The 10,076-nt window shown below is 61.6% G+C and overlaps 1 protein-coding gene across 2 annotated transcripts in view; it reads right to left on the bottom strand.

The window, feature by feature from the left end:
• Positions 1-10,076, bottom strand: part of FBLN1 (fibulin 1) — a 57,294-nt gene that overhangs the window by 38,780 nt on the left and 8,438 nt on the right. For both annotated transcript variants that reach the window (XM_015570748.1, XM_015570749.1), the window contains exons 4-9: positions 8,476-8,535; positions 7,187-7,288; positions 6,497-6,634; positions 5,255-5,392; positions 1,593-1,736; positions 412-540 (exon numbers count right to left, since the gene is read on the bottom strand). In XM_015570748.1, coding sequence (XP_015426234.1) covers positions 412-540; positions 1,593-1,736; positions 5,255-5,392; positions 6,497-6,634; positions 7,187-7,288; positions 8,476-8,535 — 711 coding nt within the window. The remainder of the gene's footprint in view (positions 1-411; positions 541-1,592; positions 1,737-5,254; positions 5,393-6,496; positions 6,635-7,186; positions 7,289-8,475; positions 8,536-10,076) is intronic.

A 10,076-nucleotide genomic window follows, 5' to 3' on the forward strand; every position in this document is an offset into this window, starting at 1 on the left:
CCCAGAGCCCCGAGGGCGGGTCCAGGGGCTCTGACCAAGGGTGGGGCAGGTGAACCAGCAGGGTCTGTCCCTGCTCCCGGAGGCCGGCGCCATGCCGTCTGTTCTCGCTGCCCTGGCTGCGCGCACAGCTCGGGGCCTGCGGCCCTGCAGTTGGAGAGTGAATCTCTGGGAAATCACTCAGGTTTGGGGCATTTTTCCAGGGGCTGGAGCCTCACAGACACCCGGAGGTCTGAGGTGACGGGGAGCACCTGGCGTGCAGGTGGGAGACCGGCTCAGGCCGGGGGTCGGGGGCTAGAGCTGGAACCGGATGGGTCTCCGGACTCCGGGTCCCGCTCTGAGGAGCAGGCCATGGTCACTGCGGGAAGCACAGGCTGGTTCTGTTGGGTGCCATCTGGCCGGGACCCCACGCACCCACACATGTCCTGCTGATGCCGTCGAAATAGAAGCCGGCCTTGCACTCGCAGCGGAAGCTTCCAGCGGAGTTCATGCAGAGGTGGCCCGGCCCGCAGGGCTCCGAGGGCGGCGCACACTCATCCACGTCTTGCAGAGAGAAAGACACAGTGAACACCTTCAGTGCGTGTGTGTGTGTGTGAGTGTGTGTGTATGTGTGTGAGTGTATGTGAGAGTGTGTGTGTGTGTTTGTGTGAGTGTGTGTATGTGTATGTGTGTGTATGTGTGAGAGTGTGCGTGAGTGTGAGAGTGTGCGTGACAGTGTGTGTGTGTGTGTGTGTGAGAGTGAGTGTGCGTGTGTGTAGATGTGTGAGAGAGTGTGTGCGCGCGAGTGTGTAAATGTGTGAGTGTGAGTGTATGTGTGTGCATGTGTGTGTTGAGTGTGTGTGTGTGTGAATGTGTGAGAGAGTGTGTGAGAGAGAGAGTGTGTGTGTGTGTGTGTGTGTGTAAGAGTGTGTGTGTGCCCCCAGGATGGTCAGAGGGAAGGAGCAAACTGAAAGGCACATGACAAAGCAGCATTGTTTATGCTTCCACACGATTTCCCAAGCACCTACTGTGTGCGGGGCCCGGCCGGGAGAGAGCTGCCCCTGCCCGCAGGGACTCGGGTCACAATGACCTTAGTTACGGCAGGCAGTGCCCGCTGACGAGGAGACGCTGAGGGAGTGCTCTGGGGGTGACGGGGAGGAAGGCCCCTGTTGGCCCGCAGGGTCTGGGCCCTGGAACCAGGACATGGAGGGCAGGTGGGCAGAGGGAGCAATGCAAGAGGGGAGGGAGGCCTGTTCGGGGAGCAGCAGGACCCACTGCACCTGGATTAGACGGCCTGTGAGGTCGGGGCCGCTCGGGAGGACTGCGCATAAACAGGGCACCTGTGTCTCTCTGTCACACTGGGGGCTGAGCACGGAGGGGCCAGAGAGCTTTCAGCCCAGGACTGGACCGAGCGAGAGGGACGGAGCTGGAGCGGGGCGGCTGGCATGCGACTGCAGCGTCCAGGCAGCGCCCACCAGGCCTGTGCCTGGAGACCAGCACGGGATGGAGGAACGGGCAATGGCTGCCCCCAGGGGATGCACTGTCCCCTCCAGAGAAGCGCGGCTGTGCTGGGCGTAGGAGAGTCCGTTCCGATCGGCTTTCTTTTTAATACCAACCCACACAGCGGGTGCCCTCCTCGTTGAGATGGTAGCCACGGCCGCAGTTGGGCACGTTCTTCTGGCACGTGTACGAGCCCTCCGTGTTGATGCACGTGTGCCCGACGGGGCATGTGGGGCTGATACTCAAACACTCATTGATATCTGCAGGGGAAAGACAGAGACGCCGTGGTTAGACACAGAGCACCAAAGAACCCCCACCCCCGCCCCTTTGCAAAGCCACAAACAGGTGCGACGACCGCCCTGAACCCACAGCGGCCTCCACCTGCCCCAGATCTCTCCAGCACACACCCCCTGAAACACCACCTGCCTGGCCCGTCTTCCCGCCCCTAAATCTCCGACACCTACACCTTCCTCAGCACCGAGTCCAAAGCTGCCGCCTGTCTTCCTGCCCCTCCACTGTCAGGGCCCCTCTGAGTCCCACCAGTGGGCCTGGCCACCTGGGTGCCACCTGTGTCCCACTCCACGGGCATACCGGGCACCCTCCCTGAGCGGGCGCGGGCCAAGGAAAACAGGGGCCAGCCCCTCGGTGCCAGCACCCTGGCCCCGGGGAGGCTCTGTGCTCTCCGGTGACTGGCCTGGCCCCCCGGCTCCCACCTCTGAGCCTTTATGCACATGGTCCCTGCCTAGGAAGCCATCTCCCCGTCGGCCCAGCTTGGTGCCACCTTGAAGGAGACACTTCCTGCCCGCCCCCACCTGGGCCCTGGGGGCCTCTGCTGACTCCCTCGCTGATAGAACACGCCCCCCACACAGGGCCCCGGGCTGTCCGCCTGTGATGAACCCGCACCAGCCAAGATGCACCAGTAAACAAACAAGGAGCGCTGCACACACATCCGCTCACTCCTCCCACTCAAATCGGTGCCAGACCCACCGCCTGGGCGTCCTGCTGGGGGCTTCTCAAAGGACCCCCATCTGTCAGTGTCAGGCAGACACTTACAAAGCACCTACCGGGGGAGAGGACCGTCCAGGGATCCCAGGCTGAAGGCAAAACAAGGGCTCAGCCCTCAGCCAAGCCCACCCTCCTCAGACAGATCAGCCGGCTGCTCGCCCACCCGCACGTCCCCTGCCGCGGCCACACAGCACCCAGCTGCCCTCGCAGGCAGGGTGGGCTGTAATCTGCGCTGTATAAACAGGAAGCTCCCCGCTCGAGGCTGGAGCCGCTCAGAGCCTGGGGCGGGGTCTCAGCCTCCCACCCTGCTGAGAAGAGCAGGGCACTGCCCTGCATCTGCCCTGGAGGCGCTGCCAGAGCCCCTGCGGCCGGCCGGGAGGCTGATGGCGGCCATCTAGTCCTTCACAGAGAAACGTGGGCCTCTGCCCGTGTCAAGGATGAATGCACGTTTAGCAATGACAGCGCTCCCTCCCTGCGAAGCCCTGTGCTCCCCAGCAAGACCTGCAGTTCCCAAACTCTGTGCCATGGAACCCGGGTGCCCCTAGAGACGCCCTGTGCTCCAGAGAGGGGGTCCCAGCCTGCAAGCTCCATGCCAGAGGACCAGGCGACCATGAGTGAGTGAGTGAGTGGGAAGCGAACAAAGACCAAATACGTGAACAAGGTCTGAGGAGTTTGGGAACGCCCTGCCCCACCTCTCCCTCACCCGGGAGCCCAGATACCAGCTGTAAAGGGCCTGTCCACTCTGTTTAACCCAATGACCTTGGAACCGTTCACTGCCCCCTCGACCCCCTCCACCGGGATCCGGGACCATTGGAGACCCCCCTGCCCTGTGTGGGCGGGGGGTGAGCGAGCTGTGGGCGCTGCTGCGCTTGCTCCTAGTGAAGAACTCTTAGGATACTCCAGTCATTTTTGAAAGACGACTGAAAGGCGCGGACACAAAAGGATGCCCGGACACTGTTAATGCGGGAAGCCCGCGGCAGAAGGGGGCCCGTTCTATAAAAACAAAGAGCCGCGGGGACGCAGACACCAGACCCGGCGAATGGGGCCTCCCCTTCCTGCGCTGGGGCTGGGTTAGCTTTTTGGTCGATAAGAATGCATGTGGCTTTCAAAATAAAAACCATCATCTTAAACGAGTCCTAACCTTGGGGTCAGGACGTGCCTGGGCCTAGGGCTGGCGGTGGCCTTTGCGCCCAGAGAATAGCAGGCGCTGGCGGCGGGCCTCGGCCACATCCTGGGTCCCGGGCCCCTGCGAGGCTGTGCCCCCCCTCGCCCGGGCTCCCCATCTGAGGGACTGTCCCTCCCGCTGCCCTTGGGCCTCCCCCTGGACAGCGCTGCACCCCTAGCGGGAAGCCAGGGCTGAGCGGAGACTTGAAAATGCCCTGCTTTGTGTGACTCGGGCTGCTCTTGCCATGAGTCAGGGTTTCCATCCCCAGCAGCCGTGCACCTCCTCGGAGCCCCCTCGAGCAGCAGCAGGTCCCGGCAGGCCCTCCCCCTGCTGCTGCCTCCTCAGCGACCACAGCTGGGCTGGCTTGGGGCCAACCCCAGCAGCTGAGGCCCCCACAGGACGAAAGGGGAGCTTTAGGAACAAGACTGGGGCTGGGTTCGGGGGGGCCCTGTGCTAAGGGGTCGCTGCTCTATTTCTCTTGACATATTAGTGGGGGGCAGAGGGGAGGAGAGAAGGGGGGCACTTAAATAAAAGGGGTCTCCATGCAAACTACCATTTCCACACAGATCAGCACAGATTCATCAGAGAGGGGAGATGGAGCTGAGGCAGAACTCCAGCCCTCGCACAGGGGGAAGGGGCAGCCGGGAGGTGGGCTGTGACCAGCGGCGTCTGCAGCCCGGACGGGGGAGAAGGGTCCGACTGCGGAGGCCAAAGGCCAACAGTGACGGGCGGGTGCTCACCTGGGCAGGTGACCCAGCAGCTGCTCCCGCCCCCGGGCCTCCACCCGCCGCAGCTTCTCCAGCTCGGCCTGTCTCGCCTCGCCTCCTCCTCACTCTAAGCTCACACGGATCCCCGCCTTGCACGCCCCCAGGTCTCCGCTGATAGCAACACAGGCCTTTTCTCTTGTGGCGAAACATACGTAACGAAATTCACCGTTTTCTCCACGTTTAAGCGCAGAGGGGAGCGGCACTCACTACCTAACACTGTTGTGCGGCCGCCACCACCATCCATCCATTTCGATTTTCTCCAACTGAAACCGGGCCCTAGAACCCAACTCCCCACGCCCACCAGACCCCCAGCCACCAGCCTTCCACTCTGCGTCTATGAATTTGACTGCGAATCCAGGTGATTTTTTTAAAGTTTTCTTACAGACCAGACCCTTCAGTCACCTTGCTGAAGCCCTGCCCCGAGCCACAGCCAGACATGACTACTCCCGTGGGATCCGGAAGGGATTCAGGGTCAAAGGAAGGAAGCGATTGCCTCCGGTCCCTTAGTGCAAACCTGACTCCAAAGCTCAGTGCTTTGCCCCACACCAGCGGCTGCTAAGCTTCCATGAAGCCCTGGGGCCAAGCCCGGCCGGACAATGGATTTTGCAAATAAAGTTTTATTGGGGCACAGCCCTGCCCCTTTGTTGGCGGATGTGTGGCTGCTTTCCCACAGTGGCAGCAGAGAGGGTCTGGCCCGCCACACCGGACATGTTTGCGACTTGGCCCTTTCTAGAAAAAGCTGGCCGGCCTCTGTTCTATCCACCATGAGCCCCCACATTCTAGGGGGCCCGGCGCCGTGGCTCGCCCCGCCTGTGGCCCGGCAGCCTGGCGGCAGTCTTACCAATACAGTTGCCTAGAGCATCTTGTATAAAGCCACTCTTGCACTGTAGCTTGGGTCGGCAGCGGAAGGATCCCAGAGTATTCTGACAGATAAAATCGGGGAGGCAGTTATGAATACCACTCTCACACTCGTCAATATCTGGTGCATCATAAAAAAAGGAAATGGTTAGCAAACGTCCTGCCAGAAGCATCTCACAACACTTTAACATCACAAGCACGGTTCTAAGAAATGCTCATTACTCAGCTCCAACCCCAAACATTTCAATCGGGAGGTCACGGACTAGAGGGGCCCCGGGGAGCCAAGCGGGGCTTGCACGGCTAACGGCTTAAAAAAACGCTGGCTTCCCCCCAAGGCTCTCAGGAGACCAGCTTTCTGTTACATAATAAATAACCCGGCCGTTCTCCTGGCAACATGTGGCCGTTTGATTCTCATTTCAGGCTGCGCACATGTTTTGCTTAGATCGGAAAGCGATGATCTTCATGGCAATAAACACTGTCTCTATAAACTCATTCATCCCGGACTTGTCATAATATGACAAACATGAACAATGGTGATTCTCAGGATCTGAGTGCTGGCTGCCCTTCCCTTGAAGTTCAAGGCTGTCAAATGCTCAGAAGTGTATACTCCAGCCGGCCAAGCCCCTGGGTTCCCAGGCTCCATGCCACCCAGCGCGCCTGCAGGGGTGGCGTGGGCGGCCGGGCCACAGCCCTCAGCCGTCAGGAGGGCGTGCCTGGCTTTTGAGCCGGCCTCATAATTCAACCGACGTTTTTACACAAGCGGTTTGTTGTCTGAAGGGCTGGAACCCCTCAGCACAGAACTATGCTCCAACAGATCCCCATCAAAGCCTTATCTGCCAAAGAGCATCGCTGGCTCGGCGCGGGGAGGCCGGCGGCCAGAAATGTCATGTTTTTATGCCGTGGAAGGCGCTTTGAACTTCAAGGGAGCCTGCGTCAGATGGGAGGCAGCTGCTGTGCGAGATATATTACATCGACTTGGCAGCAAGCACATGTGAGCGCTGAAGTGCGGCCCTGGCCTTGGTCTTAAAGGATCACGCTCTGAGCGATTTCAGAAACCCAAACCACCCGGGGGGCTGCCATTAGCTCATTAACTCCGGGTCAAGAAGGTGACCCCCACCCCACCCGCGGTGCATAGCACCCCGAGCCCAGACCCGGAGCCCAGGGCCGCCGTTCCCACCCCACATCCACCCGGAGAGGAGGGCTTCCGCCTGGGACCAGGTCGTACCTTTGCAGTCATTGTCCTCCGTGAGCTCATAGCCCGTCCCGCAGCTGCTGTCCCGCTGGCAGCGGAACGAGCCCACGGTGTTGATGCAGGACTCGCCGAGCCGGCAGCTGTGGGTGCGCGTGATGCACTCGTTCACATCTAGGAGAGACGGGCAACGCGGTGTCAGCAGCAGGAACAGCGCTTGCTCACAAGGAAAGTTCCAGAAGGCAGAGCGGGTGGGTCCCTGCTCCCATCCAGTCCCCACGCCTGCGCGTTCGAGCTGGGCACTGGGTGGGAGACCCGGGCACCCACCACGGGAGCAAAGCCACGGGGTGTCTCCCCTGGTAAGTTTCTGATCAACTGCTCCTGCTGAGCACGGAGCCAGGCCAGGCGGAGTCCGTGACCCTTCGGCACGAAGACGGGCCCGTCTCCTGACAGGGGCTGCGGGGGCAGCGAGAGATGCCCAGGCCGCTCAGCAGACCCCGGATTCAGGGCCCGATCAGACCCCACACCCAACCCCGGTTCCCCGCACGGTGTTCACGTTCGCCCGGCACGTGGTACAGACACCACAGATGCTGGGAAGCCGGCCCGGGGCTGTTCCCAGGGACGGGCCCTGAGTCGTCCAGCGTGGGACCTGCCCGGATGTCAGCAGAAGCAGAGGCCCCCGGGGCAGCGGCCTGCTGTCCTGTCCCCGGAGCTCGGCGACGTTACCTTCACAGGAGACGCCGTCGGCCAGCAGCTGGTAGCCCACAAAGCACGAGCAGACGACCTCCTCGCCCGTGTCACGGCACTGCTGCTTACACGGCCCGCCGCCTGCAACCAGACAGACGTGAGCTGCAGGCCTCTCAGACCCGCCCAGCTCTGTCCTCGGGTGACTGACAGGCAGGCAGGCTGCAGCCACTGCCTTCCCACGGGGGACCCCAGGGTCTGGCTCTGGCACCCCCGGGGCCACTGCTCCAGGTCCCAGCCCCGGTGCCTCCAGGGCGGGCTCCGTTGCTGCAGCAGAGCTGGGAGGGGCAGGGCAGACAAGAGGGGGCGCTGCCACCCGGCAAGGATATCGAGGGCCCAGGCCACACAGGGAGGCGGGCCCTGGAGAGGCCCCTTCTGTCCCCGCATCTCCGAGGCCAGCCTGGCCCCAGTCCCACTGTCACTGCCCAGCCCCGAGCCCTGACCACCTCCGCCAGCGTGATGGCCCAGAGCAAGTCTCATGAGGACGAACCTCTACCAGGCACAGATCCTCCCGGTACTGTCTGACTGCCCGGCACCTGGGGGCCACCCACTGCGCCAGAGCCCCCCCACCCGTCTCCACTCCCGACACCCCAATCCCCTGGCGATGTGACGTTCCCCTCTAACCTATTCTCACCCATAGCAGTTGTCCTCCCCCGGGGAGACCCTCCGATGCCACCCCCCCCCCCATCCTCAGCAGATCCGAGGCTTCCTGGAGCCCTGCCCTCCTGTACAGCGACCGCACCACTTGGCGATGAACGGGCCCCCTAACCAGCACCCCAGCCACAGGGCAGCTGCTGCGTGAGCCAGGGAGTGACCTGCCCTCAAGACCTGCCCTAATGGTCCGGGAAAGAGAAATGGCCGTTTAGCATGAAAACAGACCTGCAAGGCCTGGGGACTGACAAACGGGTATGAGCGATGGCTCAGTGGGGCCAGGTGACACCCCTCCCTGAGGGCTCCCGCCTCGGGGCAGCTGTGTGGGCACTGAGAGCCTGGGAGGAGGCTCAGGGGCAGGCGGGCACCGTGGGCAGAGGGTTCTAACAGCAGCTTCCCCCGGGCTCCCTCTCCAGGCCACCCTCTCCCTCTCCCTCTCCCTCTCCAGGCCCTAGCGAGGAGGGAGGAAGTAAAGGAGCCGGGCAGAGGACAGTGACCCAGTGGACTCCCAGCCAGCGGGCAGCTCCAGGCGAACCTGAGCGCCACCCGCGGTCAAGCTCCAAGCAGACAGCACTGACGCCGCATCATTGCCGGCCGCACGCCCGGAGGGACAGCCTCACCTCGGCAGCGGTCATTCAGGTACGGGTCCTCCTGCTCCTCCTCCGCCTCCGAGAGCTTAGCTGCGGGCACAGGCAAGAACACGTTACCACCCCAGCGCCCCCACCCCAGCGCCCCGTTAACCCGCCCCAGCGCCCCGCCTTCTCTCAGAGACACTGAGTAGTCTGTCTTCTTGGACACGTCAGGCAGTAATGCCCGTCTGTACCACCCCTAACAGCTCAGTAGTCACTGTATCCTTTTAAAAAGAGAATGGACTCATAACAGATCTCCAAATCTCCAACAGATCCGTTCTAACAGAGTCAGCCTGGGCCCGAGGGCCTGGAATGTCCCGCCGGCCTCGCAGCCTGTCACGCTGTCCAAATGACTTGAATATTTCAGCAAAGGCCTCTTGGCCACTGTCCATCACGTCACACCCCACACCTGCAGCAACACACCGGGGAGCAGCCTGCTGCTGCGGGGGAACGTGGGCCCCCCAGGGGCCGCGGCCCTAACCCACACCTGCGCGTGGACTCACTGGGGAAGGGTCTTTGCAGGTGAGCAAGTAGGATAAGGCCATGGGGTGGGCCCAGAGCCAATACCTGCACCCTTACAGAAAGGGGGCATTTGGACACAACCAGACACACACACAGTGAGACCACGCGTGCCCGCTGGTTACGCCCCACCCAGGCCGTGGGACTCTATCCCTGCTTTTAGGCCGTCTGCCTGCAAAAGCTCAGTGTGGTGCCAGCATCAGTCGCCACTCCCTCGACTCAAGCAATAAAGGTGTGTGCGCTCTGCTCTGGGGCCAGCACTCCGCACAGACCCGTGTCCCACCAGTCGTCTGGCGGGAGAGAAACGGATTGGTCCTTCCGACTCCGGTGACACAGCCAAGGGTGGGAAGGAACATGTGAAAACCAAGCCGTCTGAGGCTGGGGACACGCCCACCAGACAGTGATCACAAGTCAACCACAGCTCAGCGGCCATTACAACCACGCTGGGTGTCCAATAGCAACAGTACCCATCTCTGTGGAGGTGTCCTATAGTAACCGTGTCTACCTCCATGCCCATGTGGCTGTCCTCTCCCTTCCACCTTCCTGGATCTTCTAAATGCCCACAGCGAGCACATGAGACATGCACAGTGGAACAATAACTGTCATTTGGAGAAAACACTAGTAATTCTACTGTAAAATTCAATCTAACGTAACTTACACATCCTAACCGTGCACAAGGCATTCTTTCTCGGGGGCTATTCAAACCCAGTGATGGTCTCTAGAGTGTTCAAAGCACTTTCCACCCGGAGAGGAGCTAAGCAGAAGGCCTTGCGGGTGGACCCCTCTCCGAGGCTAGGAGGCTGGGCGCCGTCACACAGGGCATTTACTCTTTTAGGGACATTCCATTCACTTGGTGCCTTCAAGCTGGCAAAGACCAAGTCTCCATGGGCCAAGCTCAGGCCAGGGTGTCCAGGCCCCGCCCTCCAACGGGCTCGTGTGACAAGGCCAGGAGGACTGGTGAGGAACCTTTGTCAGCTGGGTGCTGAGGTCATCAAGATGATGGGGCGTTCTGTGGGAGCCAGTGCGCTTGCCACGGAAAGACTGCCATCCCTGCTAGAAAACGAATCCCAATT

This window comes from Myotis davidii, unplaced genomic scaffold (assembly GCF_000327345.1).
Source record: "Myotis davidii unplaced genomic scaffold, ASM32734v1 scaffold67, whole genome shotgun sequence".
In the NCBI taxonomy this organism is placed as follows: domain Eukaryota; kingdom Metazoa; phylum Chordata; class Mammalia; order Chiroptera; family Vespertilionidae; genus Myotis; species Myotis davidii.